At 39.4% G+C, this 25,714-nt stretch overlaps 1 protein-coding gene across 1 annotated transcript in view; it reads right to left on the reverse strand.

Moving 5' to 3' along the window:
• Positions 1-25,714, reverse strand: part of LOC1279108 (putative neural-cadherin 2) — a 133,550-nt gene that overhangs the window by 54,074 nt on the left and 53,762 nt on the right. Inside the window, exon 6 of the mRNA XM_061653489.1 lies at positions 14,479-14,622. Within this exon, the coding sequence (XP_061509473.1) occupies positions 14,479-14,622 (144 nt within the window). The remainder of the gene's footprint in view (positions 1-14,478; positions 14,623-25,714) is intronic.

The following is a 25,714-nucleotide window of genomic DNA, read 5'->3' on the forward strand; positions in this document are numbered from 1 at the left end:
GTGGGTGAAAAGACAGGTTGTAATATATGCGAATGGATAAAATAATACGAACGTGTGAGAGAGAATTACTGTTGCCGGAAGACTCTCGAGCAGCGGCACATCTTGCTCCAGCAAGTATAGAACGCATGAGATGAAATACTGCGAGTGGTGAATAATTGGATTGTTTGTGGAGGGTAGGGAACAGTGATAAGATATTTTCGTGTGCACAAACCACTATCTAGACAAGCCGTGTCATGAGTTTATCTGTTGCAGATAACTCGTCGGAATATAAAGTACACTTTACAGGATTCTGATTGTTTTTTCTCCTACTGCTACGAAAATTGTTCCCTAAATGTCCTTTTTTTTAACCCAACCAGCATCTTTTTGTGTTTGAGAGTTCTAGTACGGTGTTTAATAATCCCAAGATGATACTACAACAGCAATCGGCAAAGTGTGACTCGCGAGCCACATGCGGTTCTTGGATATCGAGATGGCGGCTCTTATCCGTTCATATATTTCATAGAACTTTCACACATTTTTGCTCTTCGTTTAACAATTTGGCTCTTCACGTGAAACTGTACGAACATTTTTGTAGAATTTGGCTCTTTCGGTCGTAAAGTTTGCAGGCCACTGTACTTCAAAAACAAAGTCACACAAATGAGCTTACTCTGGAATGCGGTAAGTACGAAGAACAGGATACACACATATTACCAGGCGTAAACTATGTACCGGCAGTTTAAAAAGCAATCATTTTCTACTTTTCGAGTAGCGGCACCATGTTGTGTTTCTGTTAGAACACTTGTTGAAGATTATCCCTGAAAACATTGGGAGGGGCTGTTTAACTGTGAAACTCCTGCAACCAGAGCACCGGTCGCTGTGGAGAGTGTGATAGAAAATCATTTTTTAATAAGGACATGCCTCAGAATGGGATGCTGCAAAGGAATACCTGTACACATGCTTTATAGGTAAGCTTTTCGTACCGGGATCGAGAGTCTTCTAGTGGTCGGCTAGGAACAGACCAGCAGACATGGGTTGAAAATTAAAAAAAGACAAAGAAAGGTTACACAAGCACCATCTCCATGCTCTGCAGAATCTTCTTCAGTTGCAAAATGTCGGCCGAAATTTGTACAACAAGAAAAATTAAATGTAGACAGGGGCGTGGTGCTGCACCACGAGGAAAATGTTTCCGAATCCCTGGATTCCGGTGTCATTTGGCTTTTGTCTCAATCTTTGATTCCACAATTCGCTACCTTCACCAAGTGAACCGTTGGCCATTAGATTAAGTACAACTTCGAATCTAGACCGTGCCGAGCATTCAGTAGCAAATTGAGGCCGGCCAAAGTTGCTAACAGAATCTGAAAATGCTGGCACCATTGGGTAGGGAGTAATCATGAATGTAAATATAAAACAGTCCCTAAAGTACAAGAATTATTTCCCCCAGTGGAAGGGAAAAAATTGTCGCTATATTTTTCACCTGAAATTATTCAAACTGCTAAATTTTGACATGTTTAGAAACTGCTACTCTTCTATAAGCTTTTATACTTCAACGGCCCTTTAACCTTTATATACTTCGAAGAAATTCCATATATTTTTACTATTTTTTTTACTATTCAGGGTGTTTAGATGGAACATTACGGGGATTTGAATAGGAATAGGCTATTTCAGTCGTGAAGTCTTTTTTACGACCAATTTTTGGCCTTCACAATATTTACAGCATTTACTTGGCGGTAAGTAAAGTATTTTGAAACTATGCACTTAAAACCAGTTTCAGGAACCGTTATTCAAATATGAATATCTCGCCACGGCACTCGCCGAACGTGTTGAGCATGCCAGACTGGCATTTATCACGGGAATCTTAAACGAAACCATCGACTGTCCCGAGCTACTTTCAAGGATTCACCTCTATGTTCCTGCCAGAATACTTCGTCGCCGGCCAATGCTGGCAGTCGTTGAAATCCGAACAACCTTTGGCTCTCGCAACCTCCTCTTTGTATGTGCCGTCTACTAAATTCAGCTGACGATATCTATGAACCTGGAATGACGATAACGGAGCTGACATCACTTTCAATTGTTCGGAATGCGTCCAACAATAACTATATATATAACTGTTCTGTTTGTTATCTAATGTCTTTTGTAAACAAATTTTAACTCGAGAGGGCTTTATAGTCCATCGATTAATAAACACTAAACTAAACTAAACTAAATAGTTTATTTTGTTTTCTTTGAAGCGAATTTGGCTCTTATTGATGTTGAGGATGTATTCCAGATCTTGGGTGGCTGTTGAACGTACGATTGGTGAGTATGTTGCTTGCCTTAGGCATTAAGTATGCCACATGAAGTGTTTAGATCTCTGACAGCCTTTTAAGAGCAACCTGGACACTATATGTTATTATTCAAACGATAAAAGATGAAAATGAGAAATCACATTTTCTACCGATATTGAGAATAACTAACTTTTATCATATACAAAAAAGAAATCCTAACATCATTATTGAATTTGGATCAAAAATTAAATGTTGCTTGATCAGTGAAGTACATTCCGGGGAAACGTTAAAGTATTTATGGTGTTTTGCTTGTCTAATAACAGAACAAAATTCTCCGTGCTTCTCTCATCTTGCTTCCACTCTGGCACTAAATAGCAGTTTTACTAATTCGTTTAAGGATAAATGTAAGGAAGGAAGGAAGGAAGAAAGAAGGATGACTATAAGGAAATAAATCGTTTACGGTTACAGTGAAACCCCCAGTAATAACCGCAACTTGCAGCAAAGGTGTCAAACGTCTGCTTCTGCTGCTGCTGTTCCCCTACTGTTTCCACCGAATGTCTTCGGTCTGTAGCTACCACCCTGGCTGCCGCAAGGATGCAGTAAAAGATTCACACTTGATTGCTCGTATTATTTTTCAATATTCTGGTGCTACCGCTTAGCACGGATAACTCATTAGGCGTAGGCTAAAGTTTGGCGGGGGGAAAATCGCTGGGACAAATAGAGTCTTAGTGCTAAAAGATTTGTTTCTGCGCAAATCATTACACCCTAGGCACCAGTTGCAACAGAAGAAGCGTTATTGATGAGCACCGCCTTCGTCTTAGTGTGGCTGTGTTATGTCCTTGGTGTCGCATCAGGACGTACTATCGCTGTACACGCCCATGATCCTTTACTTTTTGCTGCCCTATGTTGGCATATATAGCCCCTGATGGGCATAAATTCAAATGTAAATAAAATTAATGAATTTAATTTCATCAGAATTGAGCTAAGCACAATTTGTGATGCTCGTTTTCTCAAACGCCTTAAACATAACTTGGCATGGTAGATATTCGTTGCAAAATCGGTCCTGTTTCTCTTGAAATGGTCGAAGATCCTTTTTTCCCCTCTGTGCATTTGATGCGTGGTTTAATTGCCAGGAGATTATATTTACTTTCTTACTTATTCGGCGCTAAAACCGCTTTGCGGTCTTGGCCTGCCCCAGGAGTGTCCGAAACCGCTCACGGTCTCGTGCCTTCGTCTGCCAGTCCGTTATCCATTAATGGCGGACGCCTCCAGGCAATCTTGCCACCTCCATTTGAGCCTACCATGCCTCCTCTGTCCTTGTGGACGGCCTAGACAGTTTTTACGGGCTGGGTCGTCCGTTTCCATGCGTACAACATGGCCAGCCCACCGGAGCCTGGCGAGCTTGATACGCTGCACGACAGTGAGGTGGCCGTACATCTCGTATGGTATCGTCATTATAATAGCTCCTCCATTGTCCTTCAACACATACGGGGCCAAGTATTCTTCTGAGCATCTTCCTCTCGAACGCGGCTAAGAGGGCTTCGTCAGATTTGGACAGTGTCCATGTCTCAGAGGCGTATGTGAGTACCGGTACTATATAGGTACTATACAGTCCCAGCTTCGTCCGTCGCTACAGGTTCTTTGAGGTGAACTGATTTATGTAGGCTGTAAGACCGGTTGGCAGCCAGCATCCTTGCGCGCAACTCAGTTACCATGCTGTTGTCGTTGCTGACCTTTGACCCGACATAGGTGAATTGTGGGACGACTTCAAAAGTACGTTCAATCATCTGTACGTCACACCTTTAGAAGATATATTGCAAATTAACGTGGATTTGCTGTTTGTAGGTTGGCGCTGATGTTGCCATAAAAGCTATTTAATTAGTTGATTTTAAAACTCTGTTTTATTATTATTATTGCATTCTTTTTTTAATGGCAGCACGTTCTCCAACGGTTTGTAAAACGTGCTATGTGCTTTGCCAGAAGATGTCCACATGGGCCTAATGGATGACGTTGACAAGGATTGAGGATGAGTATACGGCTGCCTGAGGTGTTTACACGTTAAATGTACGCCTCGTGGGGTCAAAATCTTTACTTACAATGTAGACAACTGAACAATCAAACAGGCTTTTTCTGAGATACTGCAAGCTCAAGTGACCACGCAGGGAAATGAATAAAATTACGCCGGGTGTGAAAGTGGGATAAACATTGTCAGATTCGGGAATAGGGAGAAAGAACTCGTAGGCGGTTAAACTTTCACTTTACTAATGTTTATATATTTGTCCATTTGAGTTCATTTGTTTACATGCTATAATTAATGCTATAATTAGTCTTACCTTAATCTAGTCTCCTTTGTTTTATTTTTGGCAGTTTCTTTTGTTTGGAAGTATTTGTTAGATACAAAAATTATTTCTACTTAAAAACTTTAAAAAAAAAGATAAGTTTTATGAATTTTTAGAAAATTGCTGCTAATGATATAACTATTTGAAGATTCTATCAATTTAGCTTATAACTTTATCTTTATAGTTTTGTGTAGCAAATTTTACGACAAATTGTTAAGGCCGGGGTACATTGATCGTACTCGCACTCGTAATTTTGATTTTCACTAGCGCATCTGGCGGCAGCTGACCGAAGCATTTTGCCAAACAATTTGGAGCCGCTCCAGAAAATACGTTAATTTTCCATGTTTTTTACCTAAATCGGAGGAGAAAAGTTTTGTAAAACGTATCTACGTTGTATCTACGTATCTACATGTCTTGCACGCATTGCATCCATTTTTGCAATAGAAAACGATGGAAAAACTACTAAATTTTGAGATCCGGCAGGTCCATTCCCTCGATGACCAAAAAAAAGCTTCCACCAGCCGCCGCCAGATGCGCTAGTGAAAATCAAAATTACGCTTGCGAGTACGATCAATGTAGCCCGGCCTTTAAAATAATTCGCTTTTACTACTTTGAATATTTTTTTTTTTTTTTTTTTATTCAGTAGGGACGGCTTTGCCGTATTGCTTAAAACTACTTTGAATATATTCAATTGCAAACCAAAACTTAACATTCTAAAAAAATCTTCATTTTCATTTACTTTAATTGCTTGTGCATGAGCCAACAAGTAGAATTGAAGGATAATTATTTCATAAAGTGAAACTGTGTATCAAATTGCTTCACTCCTGAATATTTCCTTGAAATCCAATTCCTACGCACAACCAATTTCAGTGCGAACGTCTATGCCTGAAGCAAAAGGACGCCAATCATGTCCTTAAAGAAACGATGACCCCATACATTTCACACGAAAGCTTCCTTTGAAACTGTACCCCCAACTGTGGGTTTCTTTTCTACCCCAGGTTTGGGTATCTTCTATTTCCCATGCCTTTTTTGCTGTTACTCCACGCATTTCTGGATTTCAAAGGAAATTCGATTCGCAGCAATGGAAAATCGTTATCAAAATAATTCAATTAAAACATTGTTTCCGGCATCAACACCGTTCACCGGGCCGTGAGATTTTTGGCGACGACTGTTGATTTATAATTTCAATTTAGCCATTCCTGGGCGACCCGGTGGAGCTAGCAGATTGAGCTTGCGTCTGTGAAGAAAAAAGGCTGTCAGGAAGATGGATGGGGGTGCCAATCAACGACACGGACACAGATGCTTTTATTTCACGCCAGTTGGAAGCTAATGCGAGGAACAGATTCTTCCGCAGTGGGTTGGGTTGAATCGATTATTGAAAGATTTCATTTCAAACGCCAGCGGCATTCCATTTGGTATTGCGTCTGTTGTTGTGTTCAGTCGTATTTATCTTAAACCTTTGTTATAATATCAAACTCTGCATTTAAAGGATACTTTGGAAATCGATGAACTTTGAACGAATTATCTAGCAGCTGATTGATTCTATTCCCTTCCAAAGTGACTGCATTCAAACAAATTAGCATTTCTTTTAAAAGCACGAGGAGCGAAACGTTCTGCAGCTACCGGTATAAGTTAAATATTAACAATATACGCTTGACATCCTGAATCACATGAAATTTCACGCCAACATAGATCAACTGCAAAAACATAATCTTAAAAACACATAAAGCTCATTTGAAAGAATCCATATCCTTGCTAAATCAGTAGTAAACACCATCAGTTGTTGACTGTGTTTGTGGTAAGGTTAAATTTTCTTTTTCCCAGCTTCCTTCATTTTATTTTTCCCGCCTTAGGATTTACTAATTAATTGTACGTAAAAAGAAATAGTTTATGAAGTAATTATAATTTCAAATCAGTTTTCTAATTACCATCCTGTGAACTATGCTCTTATTCTTTCACTTCTCGCGAATGTGCAACATAAACTGGAATTATGCTAACGAAGGACTGGAATGTGTGCTTGTTAGCTTATCCTCAACACGTCTCAATTCCCAGGTGTTAGGTAAGCGGAAAAAGTACATGAAAGCTGATGAATAAGGAAATTGTGTCTGTGATAATCTTGTTTCCCGCGATATGATGGGAATAGGTGGGAGATTCAATCTGTGCTTTTAAGTGATAAAAACAAACGTTATCGCAAGCACTTAATCCTTACAGCGTCGTTTACATTGTGTGTAATTTAATTATGTAAGATTCCTATAATACCTTGTTTCAGTGATTTTGAACGAAATCCGCTTAACATCTTTTCTCGCAACAGTATATCCATGTACTGTACTCTGCCAGAGTATATAAAGATTTTGTAATTATGAACTTTTCCTAGTCCGGCAGGAATATCAGGTCCCACTCAGATATATGGCAGGATTACGCTGATCGAAATGCACTGCAAAGTCATCCATCGTCTGCTTTCGGAGGTGGTTTGAATGTCTTTTCCCGTTTTCTTCACCGAAAGTCGGACTGACCCAAAAATATGCCGTATAGTACCATTTGTAGTAGTAGTAGAGATGTTTATTGTGGATAGAAAGAAAAAAAATACATATAGAATCGAACGTTCTTTAACATTGGGTACGCAATGTGCTCTCCTCAATAATAGGGAATTTTTATAGCATAGCTGAGTAGAATATATGTTGTTTGCTGATTTTAAATCTGAGTATATGGGAAAAGTGCAAAAAAAACCCATGCAATTTATGTACCATTTGTAACTATAACATTTAATCTACTCAGCTGAGCTGAGATTTTACCAAAGACAAGCAAGTAATTTTCCCTTGATTCCGTCATTTCGTCGTTCAGACCGGTACTAATTGGAAAGAGTGCGCGTGTTTGGTGCTTGGCAAATTTTAATCCTCGAATCGAGTCCATGCTTGACCATGAAAGCTACAAGCGTGTTTATTTGCTCGAAGCGGAAGTTACGGCGAAGCAGCCGGTTGCTTGTAACTGACACAGGGAGTGGTACAAGTGGTACAAGAATTGGTAAGACGACTGCAATGACTTCAGAATTGCACAACTTTTGATGGAAATATTTTGTAGCGTAAGCGGATGTGAAGCGTGTGCGAGGGAAAGTACATGCGACTGGTTACTTCTAGGGTTGGTGAGATGCTGAGCAGGCTTGCCTTTTTTGATAATTACTGATGGTTCTTCTCCCAACACATCGATATAACGCTTTGATGATGTTCCGAGGTATGCAGTTTTTAGCTCCGGCGTAATGAAGATTGAAATGAAATGTTTGGTACCCAATCAAGGGCGGGGAAGAAGCAACGTATGAGCAGCGGATTGGAATTTGTTAAGTATGTATCTCAAGAAAGTACCTTTGTACCTTTGTAGTATGTACCTATTTTGGAAGATTCTAAATACCTGGTACTCGTCTATCTGAACGCCTTTCCGTTTTGCTTTGAATCGTTGTCCCAACCATTTCAAAAACATCAATACTCGACATTACTCTCGACAAGGATTTGTTTGATTTCTTAACGGTGAATGGATTCGTAGCTAACGAGTAGAGTACGAATGAGGATATTTGCGCAGCACTCGATCTGTGTATACACTGAGATGGTGTACATATAGCACAACACAATTCACACCACATCATTTCAGGCAAGTTCGCTGATCAAATGAAATATAACGGTGGCAGTAAAGACGAGGGAATGTAGCAATCTAATTATGAGAAAAAGTTGCAGGAAAGCATTCATCAGTGCATGACACGACTTCCAAGAAGATTGTGTACGATGAGAGGGCTACCCCCGAAAAAGTCAAAATGACAGCTAGATAACGAGGGCATGACAGCAGACGATGAGCGCCACAATCTTACCGCGAGCGTGACCGTAAACAGAAGCAAAGCTGAACTGAATACACAAATTTCATTGAATTAATACCTACATCGCTCGTTTCCTTATTTTTACAGTTATTACATTCAATTTTACTAAAATATGCGTCCATCTTACGAATGCAAGGAGAAGTTTGCTGTACGTACCATGAAGTTCATTCTCCCGGAATCAAGCACCAACGTACTAGGTTTCCATGCAATTCAAAAATCTAACAGACACCGGTAACGCTACCCCTTACAAGATGCGGCACAGTATGTACTACCGCTAAAACTACAGCCAAGGTTACCATCATCGGACTTTGGCGTTGTATCGATGTAATCCTATTTACTTAAGGTGATACTTTATACTTTAGTTGTTACTTTTCCCCAGCTTTACTTCCTAACGTAAGCTTCTTCGCGGAATTGAAGAGTGCTTTGAAAAGGTGAATATTTGCAGAGAGGAACTTAAGAAAATGCTTTGCAGCTGTACTGCAGCAACATTTCGATATTGCATCGCTCAGGGATGTTGCTAGAACCAAATTAGACGAGGATTGTGAGGTGAGGGGGGGGGGGGAGGTGCAATTTTCTTTTAGCTCGAATGCTTGGAACAATTGAAATCATGCCACTGTTAGACTGTATTGAGAACGCGACTATTTAAATTCAAATTAAATTTAAAATCAAGGAAAGCAGTACCTTTAGGCACATGACAATGTAGGGATATATTCGAAATATGCACCAGATCCAGATTTCAGTGCTAGGTAAAGATCTGCTCAAAACAATACCCCTATGCCTGTAATCAATGCGACCAATTCTTCCTTAGTAATAAAAAGAAAGAAGGCAGAGAAAGGCAATAAAAAGAGGATTGAATTTCCATCCATAGCACTTGTCATTAAACAGAACACTTGAAACACCTCCTACAGTGATAGCGTAGGCGCGTCAAAAGGTACAGTGTTAACGCTAGGGATAAATGCGTGAAAAGGTGGGAAACTATAAATCCTACGTTAGAACGTTAAGCCATAAGCATATATACTCTAATTGTAGATACGAGTGTTTATGCCATTTAGACCTCAAAACGATCACGTGTGACAGCGACGGAAACTTGTTCCTCATTTTTTAAAACGTAGAACTGCCAGCGCGTTGACATAGGTCTCGTTTAGTCGTCTGATCGAGATTAAAAGGTCCTGTAAACAACTCGAAGTTTTACAGACTGCTACATAGTTAATAAACCCAGCTGTGTGTGCTTCACTTCGAACCAAATATGCTTTGTACGTTCTTTCGCTCCCCAAGAATGTTTACATTAGCTTCCGTCCTATGCAAAGCGCTGCAGAATCGACGGTGTATTAATGACCAGAGCGGTGTGTATACGCGCGTAGAATATTTGAGCCGGCTTGTTGCGTTCGACTGTAAAAACTTTTGGTAACACAGGAATGTGCTGTGTGTTGAAATTATTCCAATGTCAAATTTTTAAAATTTTCTGGTGTCACAGCTAAATTTTCAATTTTTTAAATCGCCACAACAATCTCTTCAACATGACATGACATGGCTGATGACAGCTCAGTGCATCTTTTTGTAGAAGCTTATAAGCGGTTCAATCGACGTGTCGTCAATTCTTGAAATTATTCCCTTTATGACTCTAAGCTAAAACTTATGTCTGAGAGCATTATTTAGGACCGAATTATTTCCAAAAATCGATTATACTTAATGATTAATACTTACACTTCTTTTATCAACATGACAATCAGAAGTTTTATGCTATGTATTATTTTTTTGTTTATAGATTACTTTTTTATATTAATAAACAAAATAACTAAATAGATTGATACATATAAGATTAAATAAACACACGCAAACACAAACGGGATCGAATTCATCATTGATTGCGTCAGATCTAAAGAGCTTCAAATAGATTAGGGTTAAATGTTACATAAGTGCTTAGCACAATAGAAGAAATAATTATATCTTAAGCATCAATACCGGTTAAAAGATCCGCTGCCTTCATCAAAGCCTTCCCATCTCATGGAAAAATATGAATACGACACTTCCTAGAAGCTATTACATCACAAACAAATCATCTAAGCGTGTTTGACGGTTGAAGGGATAAGTACGTTTAACTGATTGTAAAGCTAAGCTAAGACCTGGCTAATTATACGGTCATTAATTTGCGTCGTTTTACGCACGCACGCGAGCTCCGACACAAGGAAAACGGTTCTAGGTAAAAACGCTTTACAAATCAAAATATTTGCCCGTCACAAACCCTGCACATCAAGAGAGGACCTAATTTGTCTCAACGCTAATTGACAACTTGTTTGGGTGCCCCAAACAGAGAAGAATTCATACTGATCGCACCCATTTCACGGTACCGTGGAATGAGCACTGATACAGGATTTTGTCTATTACCAGCGAGCAGCTTGTGCTACGTTATTCCATTTTAGTCCTTTGCTTTTCCCAATTTACGCAAGAGTACAAATGCTCTTTACAACCACCACCGGAGAAACGAAGAGAGGCTTGGCGTCCATTTTCGGTTGTTCCTTTGCTCATATGTTTCAATCACCAAAGCTATTAAGCCATTATTAAGCCAGCCAAGCTTAACTGAAAGCCGGCGGCACATTAAATCTCCGGCTGTGGAATAGCAGCGAAGTGGATTGAAAAGCTACACTGATTGAAAAATCAGCTAGTTTTCAACCTCGTGTACACCATGGTCATGGCCTTGACTGACTTTCGTAAAGGGATACATTTATTGAATTAATGCCAACCTTACACCAAGCGTACTCCTTGCTAGTGGAAATGGCAGCATTTCTTAATATGCGTGCAACCAGCTTGATTCCATTTATCGATTTATGTTTATTTCGAATTTGCGATAGGAAGCCAGGCAGCAACGCTACGGTTATAGCCCGAAGGTTTTGGTGATTGAGAAAATACGGTCGGACCGGCATCGGAAGAAATTGTATTGCTGACTTGGTATTGTTTCTGACGTTGGTGGTGCTTCCTGTTTAGAAGTTTTCCTACATACCATCGCTAAAATAAACCTTCCCGTTCGTTTGCATTTATTGTCGATCGAAAGTTATCATTGTTTAAGTATGTGGCCTACTTTAGATATCGATTTGATTGTTCAAAATTAGTTCATGCGTAGCGAAAATGAAATGTTAAACCTGAAGATGCCAGCTTTTACGCTAGAAGAAACTGTTCTTTAAAGTAGCGAAAAATAATTCTTCAGTAAACTTTCGCCCCCTAGCAGGATGTTTGCGTGCGAAATGTCTCAGCGCGTTCCCTGCTTCTTGTATGGAGTAGAGAGTGCTGCTTGTTTCTTCAGTGATATTATATGCCTTTTTTTTCGGCGATAGTACAATGAATGCTTTCTCGAGAACAGTTTCCGTCTTGTAGCATTTTTCTTTCAGAAGTCTACTGATAACCTTCGCTCTTCCAACATAATGTTTACACACTGGATGCATATTTCACTTTAAAATCTTCAATCTTTAATACAACGACTTTGATTACGAAGAGGGTATACGATTTTCAGCTATTGCGTACCGTATATGCAGATGATGTTCAATACAGAAAGGATAAGGTGAACCACACAAAGTCTGTTTGCTGTTCACAATTCAACAATAAACTTCAAGTGGTAACGGTTAATGTTAATGAGATACAAAATGTTTTATTGGACATAGCTTTCAATGTGATTGCTTGTATAATTACACATGTGCCTGTGACGTGGAGGTACATTGATCAACTTTTAGGAGTGAAATTGGGTATTTCGATGGTTTATCAATCCTTTTTTCCCAAATCTGCTTTACATGTGATCGTGCTTCAAATGGACAGTTGGTTTGTCGTTAATCACATTAAAATGATCAACTATGTTTCAGATTAAACCTGAGGGAAATTTGTATGTTTTTTTTCTTAAAGCTTGTTTTTCATACAAAGCACACAACTACACAATAACAACAACAAAAAAACAACAAACAAACACGATGAACAAAAACTTCCTGCTCCAAATTGTTTTGTTTCCTCATTCGAGTACGCTTTTATTTCCAAAGAAACAACACCCTCCGAAGAGTTTTTAATCTTTGACTATTGAGAATGCGCGCCAAGGCTACAAAAAATTAGGTTCGCTTTGGTAGGGGATAAAAGTAAACATACTATAAATTTGTTTTCTTATTTGAAAGTAGCCGGTACGGATAACGGTATGGTACCTTCGCACTCACATCAACAAACAACCCCACATACACACCCACACATATATCCAGACAAACAGAGGAAAGCGTCATGCGTCATGTAAAGACGGACGAACTCGAATGCATTACAGCTGTAGGCTACTTAGCAAAACGGTGTCGGGAGGAGTAAGGTACACAATAAATGGAAGTAAACACGACTTCTTGCTCAGGCCGACATCGTGCACTCCCACGGGTACAGGAAAACCAACGACCTTTGGGATAACATAAGGTATGCTTTTTTACTGGGGACTCTTCGTCCTTGCTCAAGATTTTATGCTTTGACGCTCTTAAAGCTTGCTTCATTTAGAATTGGAACAAACTGTTGCTCATATTGTGGCGCTCCTGGTGGACGGATTTGGAAGCTCTTGGCGTCAACGAGTCGGGCATTTTGTCAGCTTGATGTATGTATTTTTGACATTCCGCAAATCGACTGTAATTAGTAAACAATCAACATGGAAGCCGAAAGAAGGGAAAAAAATGTGCACAGTTTTTTGGAAAATCCTTTGTGGTCTGCATTTAGGCTAGCTAAAAAGTTGAAATTTCCCAGAAATACCGTATGGCGCGTTATCAAACGGTATAACGAAACATTGACGACGATTCGGAAGCCTCAAGCCAATCGTCGGAGTGGAACTGTCGACCGGAATCTGCGTAGTAAGATTTTGAAGACGATTAAGAGGAATCCTAATCTGTCGGACCGCGATTTGGCCAGAAAATTCGGTGCTGCTCATAGTACCGTCAGGAGAACTCGACTCCGGGAAGGAATCAAGTCGTATCGAGCTAGCAAACAGCCAAATCGCACCATAAAACAGAATAGTTTGATCAAAACTCGTGCTCGGAAGTTATACGATCAGGTGCTGACCAAGTTCGACAGGTTTCTTCTGATGGATAATGAAACCTATGTTAAGACTGACTTCGGGCAAATCCCAGGTCAAAAATTTTACTTGGCAACGGGTCGGGAGGATGTTCCCACCAAATTTAAATTAGTTTTTGCCGACAAATTTGCAAGAAAATTTAAGATTTGGGAGGGCATTTGTAGCTGTGGAAAAAACGAAAGTTTTCGTTACAAACAAGACAATGACGTCGGAACTATATAAAAAATAGTGTCTCCAAAAACGAATTTTGCCATTCATTCGATCCCACGACCATCGCGTAATGTGTTGGCCAGATTTGGCAAGCTTTCATTACAGTAAAGTCGTTGGAGAATGGTATGCAGAGAAAGGGGTCCATTTTGTTCCGAAAAACCTTAACCCACCCAACTGCCCCCAGTTCCGCCCCATTGAGAAATACTGGGCAGTCATGAAGAGGAGACTCAAGGCAAAGGGAAAGGTTGTCAAAGACATCAATCAGATGACGACCTGATGGAATAAGATAGCTAAAACGATGAACGAAGAAGATGTGCGCCGCCTAATGAGCCGTGTTACAGGAAAAATTCGAGAAGTCCTTCGAAACCGTGAAGAATAGTTTTATCCGTATTTTTCCTTAAAAGTATGAAGAAAACGCTACATTTGCATAAAAACAGATCTTAATTTCAATTATGAATTACTGAGATACAAGCAATTGTCTATGTTCCAATTCTATCTGAAGCAAGCTTTATCAGAGTCTACAGAAAATTATCTGAATCAAGTGGCAAATACTTGATAACACATTTTTTATGTTTTTTTTGCTGACTCTCTTCAAGATAACGGCTTTTTTTAAAATGAGCCTAATTGTTTAATGTTTCTTACTTTGTGAATTGAGGAAAAATCTTAATAATTATTGTTTTTAATCACTTAATATCAACTTTTTCTCTTGAAAATTTTTTCAAGAAATTTTTTTGATTGTTCAGTATGCTGTATACATACCTTCACCGTGCGTTTTTGTGCTGACGTTGAGAAAGTTGTGATTGATTTCCACATTTTCGTCGATGTCCACCTCATAGATGACCTTCTCGAAAAAGAGTGGGTAGTCGTTCTTGTCGGCAACCCCTGTTTTGATGAATTTAGTAACTGAAAGGAAAACAAAACACAAACACAATGATTTCGTCAGTTGGTGGTTCCAAGCTTTTTTTATTATATTAAACTATAGTTATTCCAATTGTTTGCCACGAGGGCTGTACAACAAATACTAACACCTAAACCTTATCTAGCTAAACCATAATACTTAAAGCTATGAACTCAAACTGTTCACTAAAAATATTATTACGGCTGCATGTAAACAGGCATGGCGAACAAAATGAAAAATGGAAGAATATTTAAATTTTGCTTTAAATGTCGTGTTTCATCCAGTATCTAAACAGTTACCGTATATGTCTCTCGCGCAACCGATTCTGGAACGGACGCTCCTGAACATCAGTGACCACTAATGGAGAACCGATTACGATAAATTTCGATTTTCCTGCTTCCATTACGGTCTCCAACCACGGTAATTGCAATGCAAAGTTACACAACGTGTAACAAGTGGATAGACAAAGAAGTCGCACAAGAACCGTTTCTTAACCGGAAAACTGCAACAGAAAGAATTGCACAAAGTTGGAATGGAAAAAAACACAAACATCGATCGCTTGTTACCAAAACCCTCACCGACCCACCCTACTCACTTTCTAATCGTTTTTCGGGGGAAATGGATGCATTATGTGTCCTCGATTTAAGATTTTCTTTTTTTTTATTATTTGGAGAGGCAGAAAGCCAACACGATGTGTGTTTGTCTGTATGCGTGTAAGTGTGTTGGCACCCTGAACAAATCCGAAATTTAAACATTGATATCCATCGAACTGCGAGCGAATCGTTGTTCTCGCGTTCCAGCTGAGCTTGTGATTCGGTGCAATTGCAATCACCGCACGGAAGCATCACGGTACCATGACACACAAGGTTGTGTTTAACCTCCTGCTGCCCTCCTCATGAACACTGTGTGCCGAGAAGTGCAGCCGCCAGGACCATTTGATGCAATTTAAAATCCATTTTCTACTAGCATGATTTCTGACTTCGATTCGTACGTTCGTTCGTATGCTGACCATGTACGCCATGCGATGCCTCGAGACACGATACCATCAAGAGGAAAAATAGTACGAAGCAAAGCTCGACGGTGAGAAACCGTCATCATCCGGGTTCAATTTGGAACATCTTGTTTTAGGTTTTTTTTGCTGATAAATACATTTTGGTCCTTGTGTGCATCTTACCGTAGTTTTTAATTTAAGGTATAAATATTTCCTCCAACAATGCTTGTTATCGCTTACATTTGGATTCAGATTTTTGCCACTGAATTGTTATTTTCTTAGTGTCGTGAGGTCAGTTTTATGCAAAAAATATTATCAAAGCGATGGTGTGAAGAAATATAAAACACATCTTGATGAATTAATTAATGTTCTGGTATTAATATTACATTTTTCCACTTCAAATTTTATATTTTATGTTGTTTGTAATATTTTTACACCTGTTTCCATCTACGTTCGAATCTCGTGCCGTTTGCATCGAATCGCAAACCGCCTGCTTCGAATCGCATGCCACTACGATCGAATGCGTGCACCCATGGTTGAATCGCGTGCCAGTACGGTTGAATCGCGTTCCACTATGGTCGAATCATATGCCACTACGATCGAATCGTGTGCCGCTACCATTGGATTTCTGAAAGCAAGAGCATAGTAAACTGTTTGTTTACGTTTGAAAGCTGTTTCCTTCTTCGCCGAGATTTCCTTTCTAGAGATTTTTACACATATTGTTGTATGACGGATCGATTGCAAGTATAAAGTAGCTTTTAGAAACAGCTTTCAAAAAAAGTTGGAAACATAAGAAAAATTTATATTTAAATTACACCTGTTTCCATCTACGTTCGAATTTCGTGCCGTTTGCATCGAATCGCAAACCGCCTGCTTCGAATCGCATGCCACTACGATCGAATGCGTGCACCCATGGTTGAATCGCGTGCCAGTACGGTTGAATCGCATTCCACTATGGTCGAATCATATGCCACTACGATCGAATCGTGTGCCGCTACCATTGGATTTCTGAAAGCAAGAGCATAGTGAACTGTTTGTTTACGTTGGAAATCTGTTTCCTTCTTCGCGACGGCATTTCATTTGTAAAATACTAATAAATGGGATTTATTCTCTGATTATAGGTAAACCCCACGAATATTGGTTGAAACCAAGGATTTTACCATCAACAACGAACACCGAATATTAGTTGAACACAAGGATTTTACCATCAACAAGGGACCACGATATTCGTCGATAACAAGAATTTTACGTGTAATCAGTGAATAACTGCCTTTTATTAGTACTATTTTACAAACGAAATGCCGTCGGCGAAGAAGGAAACAGCTTTCAAACGTAAACAAACAGTTAACTATGCTCTTGCTTTCAGAAATCCAATGGTAGCGGCACACGATCCGATCGTAGTGGCATACGATTCTACCATAGTGGAACGCGATTCAACCGTACTGGCACGCGATTCAACCATGGGTGCAAGCATTCGATCGTAGTGGCATGCGATTCGAAGCAGGCGGTTTGCGATTCGATGCAAACGGCACGAGATTCGAACGTAGATGGAAACAGGTGTAATAATGAAATGAAACAAAATAGGATGTTGTTTTTAAAAAAAACTGCTTTTGATTTGCTTTTGTTTTTACCATATATCATGTCAATTGAGTGATTTAGAATTGCAAAGTATTTACCGAAAGGGGGTTAGGCTTTTTGGTATATGAATCTTGGTAGCCATTTGACATAAAATAAACATACCTATCGCAAATGATCAGCTAACGTATCAGCAAAAAATAAAAATAATACAGAATAACGGACCATTTACTCAAAAACAAAAAAAATGCAATAAAATTTTCATTTCTGGCAAGAGAACATCCTAGTCTGTTTTTTTTTTGTTTTTAGCGTTTGCAACACAACTTGATCAAACGAAGAGATTTACTGGTTTTTAAACCGCGTCTCTCTTTAATGGCATATGCAAAACCCAACCAAACACATGATGACCGGAGACAGGTGTACACATCTCAGTTGTCAAAGTCGATATTCGAAATTTTGGAGATCGGGAAAAGGACCATGTTCGCTGCGTAACGCGATTGCGCAATGACCATCGCGAGAAGAAAGGGCGTAAATACACCGTGCGCAGGATAAAGCGAAATTGTACATTGGTGAAAACGGTCTATATACATTAAAAGGTTTTTTAAGCAATTGCTCGCAAGTCTTGATTTTTATATCCGGGATTCTGTTGTTCTTTTTGAAGGTTTACATACTAACATAATTAAATAGTAATTAGAGTGTTAAATATGTTTTAGTAAATTAATTTTTTCATCATTAATAAACTATGTATATTATTTAACACCGTGGTGCAGTTATTAGGTCACACGACTTAACAACATGCCCATCATGAGTTCAAACCTCGTAACGAGAACGAGGAATTATCTGGCTGTGTGTTACTTAATATTCCTCAAAGAATGTATAGGCTAGTAAGATCTCGTAAGTCATCACGCTTACAAGAAGAAGAATAAAATGAAAGTTTTATTTATTTTTAATTATCATAAAATATTTAAACTTTTATAAAATTTAATTTTTATACTAGATGAATTTAAATTAAATACATATTTTATTGTTTTTATATTATCTAAGAATAATAAGAAAAATATTCCGATTACTATTTGACATTGTTTGGATAAAAATAAAAATAAGAATAAAGGTGTCCCCCGAGATACGACTGTATTTGGGACCGAAAAAATGTCGCAAAGCAAGGCGTAAGTCGAAAAAGTCGTATGTCGAATATCTATGAATATAAAGTTTATAACCGAAGTTAAAGAGTTGGAATCTATGATATCGTTTTTTTTATTTAAAATAATGGGCCTCATCGCGAACGAAAGTCGATAACGGAGTGGATAATTTAGCCGATCGGTTAGCAAAATTCCAATGTTATCCAATTGCGTTTTCTCAATCAGAATCTTCGCTAACCGATCGGTTTGGCAGTGGAGTGGAATGGTGTTTGCCGCCATAGCAACGTGGTTAAAAAGTCGAGCAGTGGGATATGCAGTTGAAAACTTCATATAAAAAAACCATTTCAGTCGGTTAGCCATATCTACTGCTCCACCCCAGTTGATATAACAGTGGAAAACTAAATAATATGAACAATAATATTTAAAAGCTCGCAAAAAAGGATGTTTTATCGCTGTATGAGTTATTTGAGATGTTTTATCACTTGATTTAGCTAAAATATTATTTTTTAGAAAATATAAATTTATCTGTCTTTTTAAATAAATAATCAAAACACATAAATTTAGGTTTATAACAGGTATCTAGTTTTTATAGTTCAAGCTAAGAAATAAGAAACCAAAAAAATCCTTTTCTGCTAATCCTTCTCTTTTATCCAACCTTATGTTATGGCCTTATGGCATGTTAGAATCGGTTCCGACACGGGAGTGTTCGGATTGACACACACATCGCTATGTTCTACGCCTCGTGGCAAACGTGTCACCCAATGAATTTTTTTGTTCATCCATTTAAACGAATATGTACACTTGAATAGCTTCTTTTCTGAATCACATACATTACAATTTTCACGTAGTTATTTTATTTTTATCAAATCTGACGCAATCATCATCGTACGTGTGGAAGCACACTCATTGTCGTATCAAGCTCGCCAGTCTTCAGTGGACGGTCCTTGTTCAAGGCATGGAAACGATCGTCCCAGGTGCTGTGCAGGGAGAGGAGGTGGGGGGAGATTTCATCTCTTGGCTTTGAATCAAATACACTTTAATTTTTTTCTTGGGGGAGTGGGGGGTATTGGTCGGAATCCCTCATATATGGGCCCCTGTAGTCTTTGAGTCCCTTCGTCCATGGAGCCTCCATCGTTCATGGAGGCCCGCGATGAGACTACTGTACACACCATATATGCTGAACTTGATATCCACGGGACCTCCCGCGGTCACTCAGTCCGCTTACCGTTAAATCCACCATTGCGGAGAGGGCGTAGTAGGTTTAAATTTAAGTTGCCAGATGACTTGACTGACATTAAGGCCAGGATAATGGACTGGCGAGGGCGAGAGACCGTGAGCGGTTTCGGACACTCCTTATTGCACGGAATAAGTGTACCGCGTTGTTTCAATATATTTTTGCACGAGGGCGTAAAATACGGACGCTCACGGATCCAACGTTCGCGGTGGCTGGAGTTGATGGACGCACATGGTATATGGCACAGGACAAGCGTCAGTGAAGGTGGCAAGCTCAGAAAGGATTCAAACCTCGTCCTCCACGTTCATACGATTTTGTTTCAACTAGACTTGTTCAGCCTACAACCCGTTTTACACTTTACCCGGATTGTTTGAATAGGCCTACAGTCAGTACTGTCTAAGGCCTGGTGTGGATTCTTCACTAGATGGTCCGTAAATAAGCAAAATTTACTATTTTATTCATTCCGCAAAACAACACCTCTAAATGTAAACAAAAGTGTGATTGACAGATAGGCAAAATCCATGGCTACTCGAATCGGAAAGAGTTATCCACCGGTGGAGAAATTATCCACCGGTGGAGAAAATTATCCACCGGTGGAAAATAAATTCTACCGGTGGATTCGAGCAAATTAACCGATCGGATAAATTTTATCAACTTTCGTTCGCGATGAGGCCCAATGTTCGATAATGAAATAATTATATTTGAAAAGACGTACACAATATAGATATTCGAGATAGAGTAGTTGTGGAATCTTTGGAAATGTGTGTATAACGGTTATTAGCCTAGAAATTCAAAAAAAAATACATCAATTTCTTGTCAATGACAACTTTTCACTGTCAAAATCAAAATCGTCGTATCTGCGAATTGTCGTAACTCGAGGGGGTCGTAACTCGGGGGACGCCTGTACTACTGTAAAGACCATAAAGATTTTGCCACTTCCATTGTTTTACATATATTACAAAAAATCAACATGAATTTCAATATAATGTTGATACTTATGACTGGAATGGTTTTTTAAAGAGCAACACTGATATAACACAATTGTGATACAAAAAGGAAAACATTATTTTGATAAACATTAACATTTCTTCTCCAACCTTAAACCCTCCAGAAATACTTTCCTGAATTTAATGCTATAACAAGATTCCATAACTGACAGGCATTAGAGTTTCATGCAGATGCCAACAACACGAGTGCAAAACGAAATACACCGTTCTGTGTGTTATTCCTTCTCCTGTTTCTTTTTCCCCAGTCACAGATTCAGCGATTGAACGGCGCAATGCCAACATCAAGGATTTGTGAAATAGTTGCACCAATGTGAACGTACGCTCTAAAATGAAATTTATGAATTAGTAAAATATGACTTTCTTTGCTGTGTGTGTGCTATTTTTCAATCCTTCCTTCAACTCGAATCTGATTGTGCATCGAGGGGAATGCTATATTCCACAACTGTTGGCTTCCTGCAAGCCAAATGAAACTGGCAAAATTGAATTCGTCGCTTTTTATCGTCAAAAACATGCGAGTCGTTTGAATTGTGTGACGTTTTGCTGATGCATGTGACGTGGAATGATAGTTTTTGAATAAATTGTTCACTAAAGTGCATTCGAAACAAATTTAGTGGCATGTTTTCTGTTTTGAGAGTTGAGAGTTTGAAACATGAACTTGGTAGCTCAAAGGATAGACAGTAATCTATAGTTTATGATGCAGCAAATGTTTCCGGTTTAATTGTTGTTTTGTTTAAATAGCTTGATTAATTTGAATTAACTCCTAAGAAATTTAATAAACCTTTCAACTGTAATGCAATGTTTTTTTTTCATCAGGTACGTAATATTGAAGAAAAAAGTATTGCCAGTTGTTTACGTTGAACGCAGGGTTAAAACATTTCAAATCGCTAAGATCTTCCACCGTATCCAGCATTCGTTTTCTTATGCATGTTGGCAGTCAGCGATCAAACCATTCGGTGGAATCAGTACACCATCACCCGTATGTACGGATAAAGTACCAGGCGCCTCCATGACACTATAAATTCACGGCAACCTCCCCTGTTTGTTGCCGCTATTGAACGTCGTGCAGTACAATTAATCGCGTTTTTTATGTGTGTTCACTTGCCAGCATCCACTATCACTCTCTATCTCTTTAATTTTCTTTCTCTCAGCCGACCCATTAGCACGTAGCACGTAGCGCATGGCAAGAGAGCGATGAGAGCGACAATTTCTCGTGCGATTGTTATCACTCTTTGTTTTATTGCGATAAGCGACATAGCACATGTCGTTCTCATTCTCTCTTTCCTACCTCATTCGTTATCAAGAGAATTGCTGAGCGTCAGATACAAAGCTGAGCGGTGAACAAAGCCGTCATGCGATTTCGTATGTCGCGGCGGTTAAAGTGTTAAAGCTATTGTTATTGTGACTGCCGGATGGACTGGATGTACAATCGTCAACTCGTACGACTTCATAACATGCCCGTCATGAGTCCAAGCCCCGAATGTACCGTGCCCCCATACGTAGGACTGAATATCCTACTATGGAAACAATAAATTACTGAAAGCGAAGCTCACTCTACTTCTGAGTACAGACAACCCTTGACCGAACAACGGTTGTTGTGATAAAGAAGAAGAAGAAAAATTAGGGTTTTGTGACTATTGTGGTAAGCATCACTTCTAAAACTACAAAAAATGTATTTTTTTATAATTTATTTTTAAATATCACTTAAATTGTGTACAGACTAGTGGTGGGAGCTCGGAATCGGACCTTCTCGATTCCGATTTCGTGTTCGGAATCAAATCCGGAACTGATTCCGATGCTGGAATCGATTCCGATTCCGGAGTTGACTCCGGAGCCGATTCCGGAGTTGGTTCCGGAGCCGATTCCGGAGTTGGTTCCAGAGCCGATTCCGGAGTTGGTTCCAGTCGACTTCGGAGGACTCCAGAATTGGCTCCGAATTCATCTCCGGAATCAATTCCAGCATCGAAATCGGCTCCGGAATCAGAATTAGAATCGCTATTTGCTACGGTGACGGAATCAGGCTTGACTCCAGAAATGGAATGGTTTGAATTGAAATAAGATGTGTGGGAAGCGAAATAAGTCCGCGAATCTCCATGCGAATAGATCATTTACAAGTAAATTTTGATTATTTGTCGCTATCAACACATAGCATATTTGGACCCAAACGCCTATTCCTATGAAGATGCCGAAACCGACTCCGTTTCGAAGCTAATTCTGATTTCGGAGTCAATTCCGATGTCGGAACCGATTTTCATTCCAGAGCCAATGCCGGAACCGATTCCGATTTCGGAGCCAATTCCGATTCTGGAGCCGATTCCGGCACCAATTCCGGAGCCGATTCCGGTACCAATTCCAGATCCAATTCCGATTCTGGAACTAATTCCGGAGCCGATTCCGGAACCAATTCCGGAGCCGATTCCGGAGTTGGTTCCGGTGCCGATTCCAACATTGGTTCCGGAATCGATTCAAGAAACTGATTCCGGACCTACTATCCGGAATCGATTCCACAAAATTTCGGAGTTAGCCGGAATCGATTCCGACGAAATCTTCATTTTTCCCATCACTAGTACATACTATCAATACCTTTCAATAAATTTATTGCACAATATAGTTCCTTTTGACTATTTGATTTAAATTCCATCAACAAGATCAATGAACGAACGTCAAATTTGTTTTAAATCATGTTCTTATTACTTTTGATAATGATAAATGAAAAATGATAATGATATTATGAAAAAAGTATCCGTAGGAAATATTGTACGGACAAATTAAATTAAATCCCAGACTAGGCCATCAGCTTGAGTCAATCATATTAATTAAGTACATACACACCTCTTCACTTCACTTAATCACCATTCACTTGGGACACTTCATAACTGATCCGTCCACACGTGGACTGCTACTCATCTACGCTGTTGTGTTACGGAGATCAGTTATGTACGCTGCCCGATTTGGAAGGTTCCCAGCACGATCTTACATACGGTTGCCCTGCATAATGAGTATTTGTCCCTGGCCAGATTACCGGAAAACACCATACCTGGGTCGAACCGATGGAAAGGTGGATTACTAATTAAAGCACCCGCATAATTTGGTTTAACTTTGTTCGAGAAGCAGGAAATCGTGGGACAAACGAGAAGAGCGAAGGCAAACAGGATCCAGCAGATCGTTACCGAGGAAACGAGACTGCGAGTGAGAAGACACCGGCAAAAGGCGGGCTTCGGGATAACGTGCTCGTGTGAACTGCCCGGGGAGTAGGGATTTATTGGACGGCTATAGCAACAATACTGGTTCGTGGTTGTTGCTTCATTCTTCCTCATCTCCTTCGTCCACTCTCATCAGAACATTGATAGCCTATAGACTAGGTTTTTGGATACGACCCCTGGTCGGAATTTGCCCGAAAAGGTCGGCAAGGATCATTTGGGCTCTGATGTACCAAAACGCTTAAGGTTTTTGGTTATGTACAATGAAACCATATATTTATCAGCTTATTTTCTGTATTTACTTGAAAGCAATTTCTTTTGTTTTGCAGCTGTTAATTCTTGGCTGGGCTGGACCGAAGCTGGATTATGTAAAAAGATAAATTTTTGGGGTGGTGTTTTCAGAGCATAACATGTTTGACAAATTAATAATGGTATGTGGTCTGGCAAAACCTGGCCAAGGACGGGATGCTAAGCTCTCCTGGAGGTGTGTGTCTTTACTGCACTAACGATCTTTACACGTTATTCATTTTATCGCCGAGCCTACCGACATTTTATTGAAAAAATTGTATGTAGCTCCAGTACGGCTGCTAATATGTTCCTTCAAGAAACCACACACTCACTTTGACAGGTAAAAAAGGCATATCATGCGTATCGTGTGGTGTCCAGAGGGAGATAGGCTTTGATAAGTTATATCTGATTGATTTTTTTTAAATGGTCATATAGCTGTTCCATTAACCTTCTTGGTAAAACATGCTTTTTAATGAATATATAGGTTATTGATTGTAATGCAGAGTTATGGCAATAATGAACATATTGTACAATGAAAAATTTGAACCCTTCAGCTCTTCCACGAAGGGTGTACCTGGTCATGGGGTCATTACTTTGTCTTGAATATTTCAATACATTAAATATTGCTCAAACTACCTAGAACCGCAACAATGGACCTACCACAGTAACTACCTTACAGTAAGTTAGGCTCGCGGGACGGACTGTGACAACAATTGATTGACAACGGTGAAAAGTTATAACCGTCACTGCCAGATGCCTCGAAATTTAAAAAGATAAGTCTTAAGAATCATTTTAATTACTTTAAATTATTTAAAGCAGCTTTCAAAAATGGAGAATAAGATTGTAGGACGTTTTCCACATTTAAGATTTGCCCGGATGTTTTCGCACTATAAATCGTAAAGATAAAATAATTTCATACGAGGCTGAAAATACTTTATGACTCTTTGAGTAGTTACAGAGTGACGATGAATCTTTGCTACGCAAGTGAGGGTTTGGTGTGCTCGTTGTTTGCACCGGAAATTATTGCACAAAATCTCAATGGCAAAAATCCAACCCTTTTGTGCAATACTAAGCTTATTCTCTGGAAGCGTTCGTGTGCAACTGTATGACATAGATTGCAGTGCTTGAAACAGACCCAATGCTAAAACGGAGAGCTATTATAATGCAATTGTTTTTGCTGTTTGGATACACTTCTAACCATCATTTGAAATAGCCTTCATGCTTGTGTACATCCTCGCCCTAACTCACACATATGTACATTCGATTGGCTACAGTACGCCTTGAACAGTCGAAATATTTAAGACGAACCATGCAAAGGGCAGCGCACTAGGCTCGTAGTGTGCTCGGATTTTATTGATTCATGGTTTGTTAGGGAGCAATATTGAGCGTATTAACAGGCGGGTAGTGAATTGAAATAAACTACCCGGTTTCATTTTCCTCAAAACTTTCTATCCAATCAAGCATAAAATTAGAAACCAGTCTGGCTAGAAAGGATAGGCAGGGATAGACGGATTGTATCCGGCTGGTATAAGAAGCCATCGATCGATCGAGTAGACCCCGCAGCCTGGTAAAGGATCTGATGGAAGATAACAGCAAAAGCGCTTGTGAGGAAGCAAAGGAAAAAAGCGCAATTTAATTCTTGCGAATGTACACACGCGAACATACA

Source organism: Anopheles gambiae, chromosome 3 (genome assembly GCF_943734735.2).
Source record: "Anopheles gambiae chromosome 3, idAnoGambNW_F1_1, whole genome shotgun sequence".
NCBI lineage: Eukaryota > Metazoa > Arthropoda > Insecta > Diptera > Culicidae > Anopheles > Anopheles gambiae.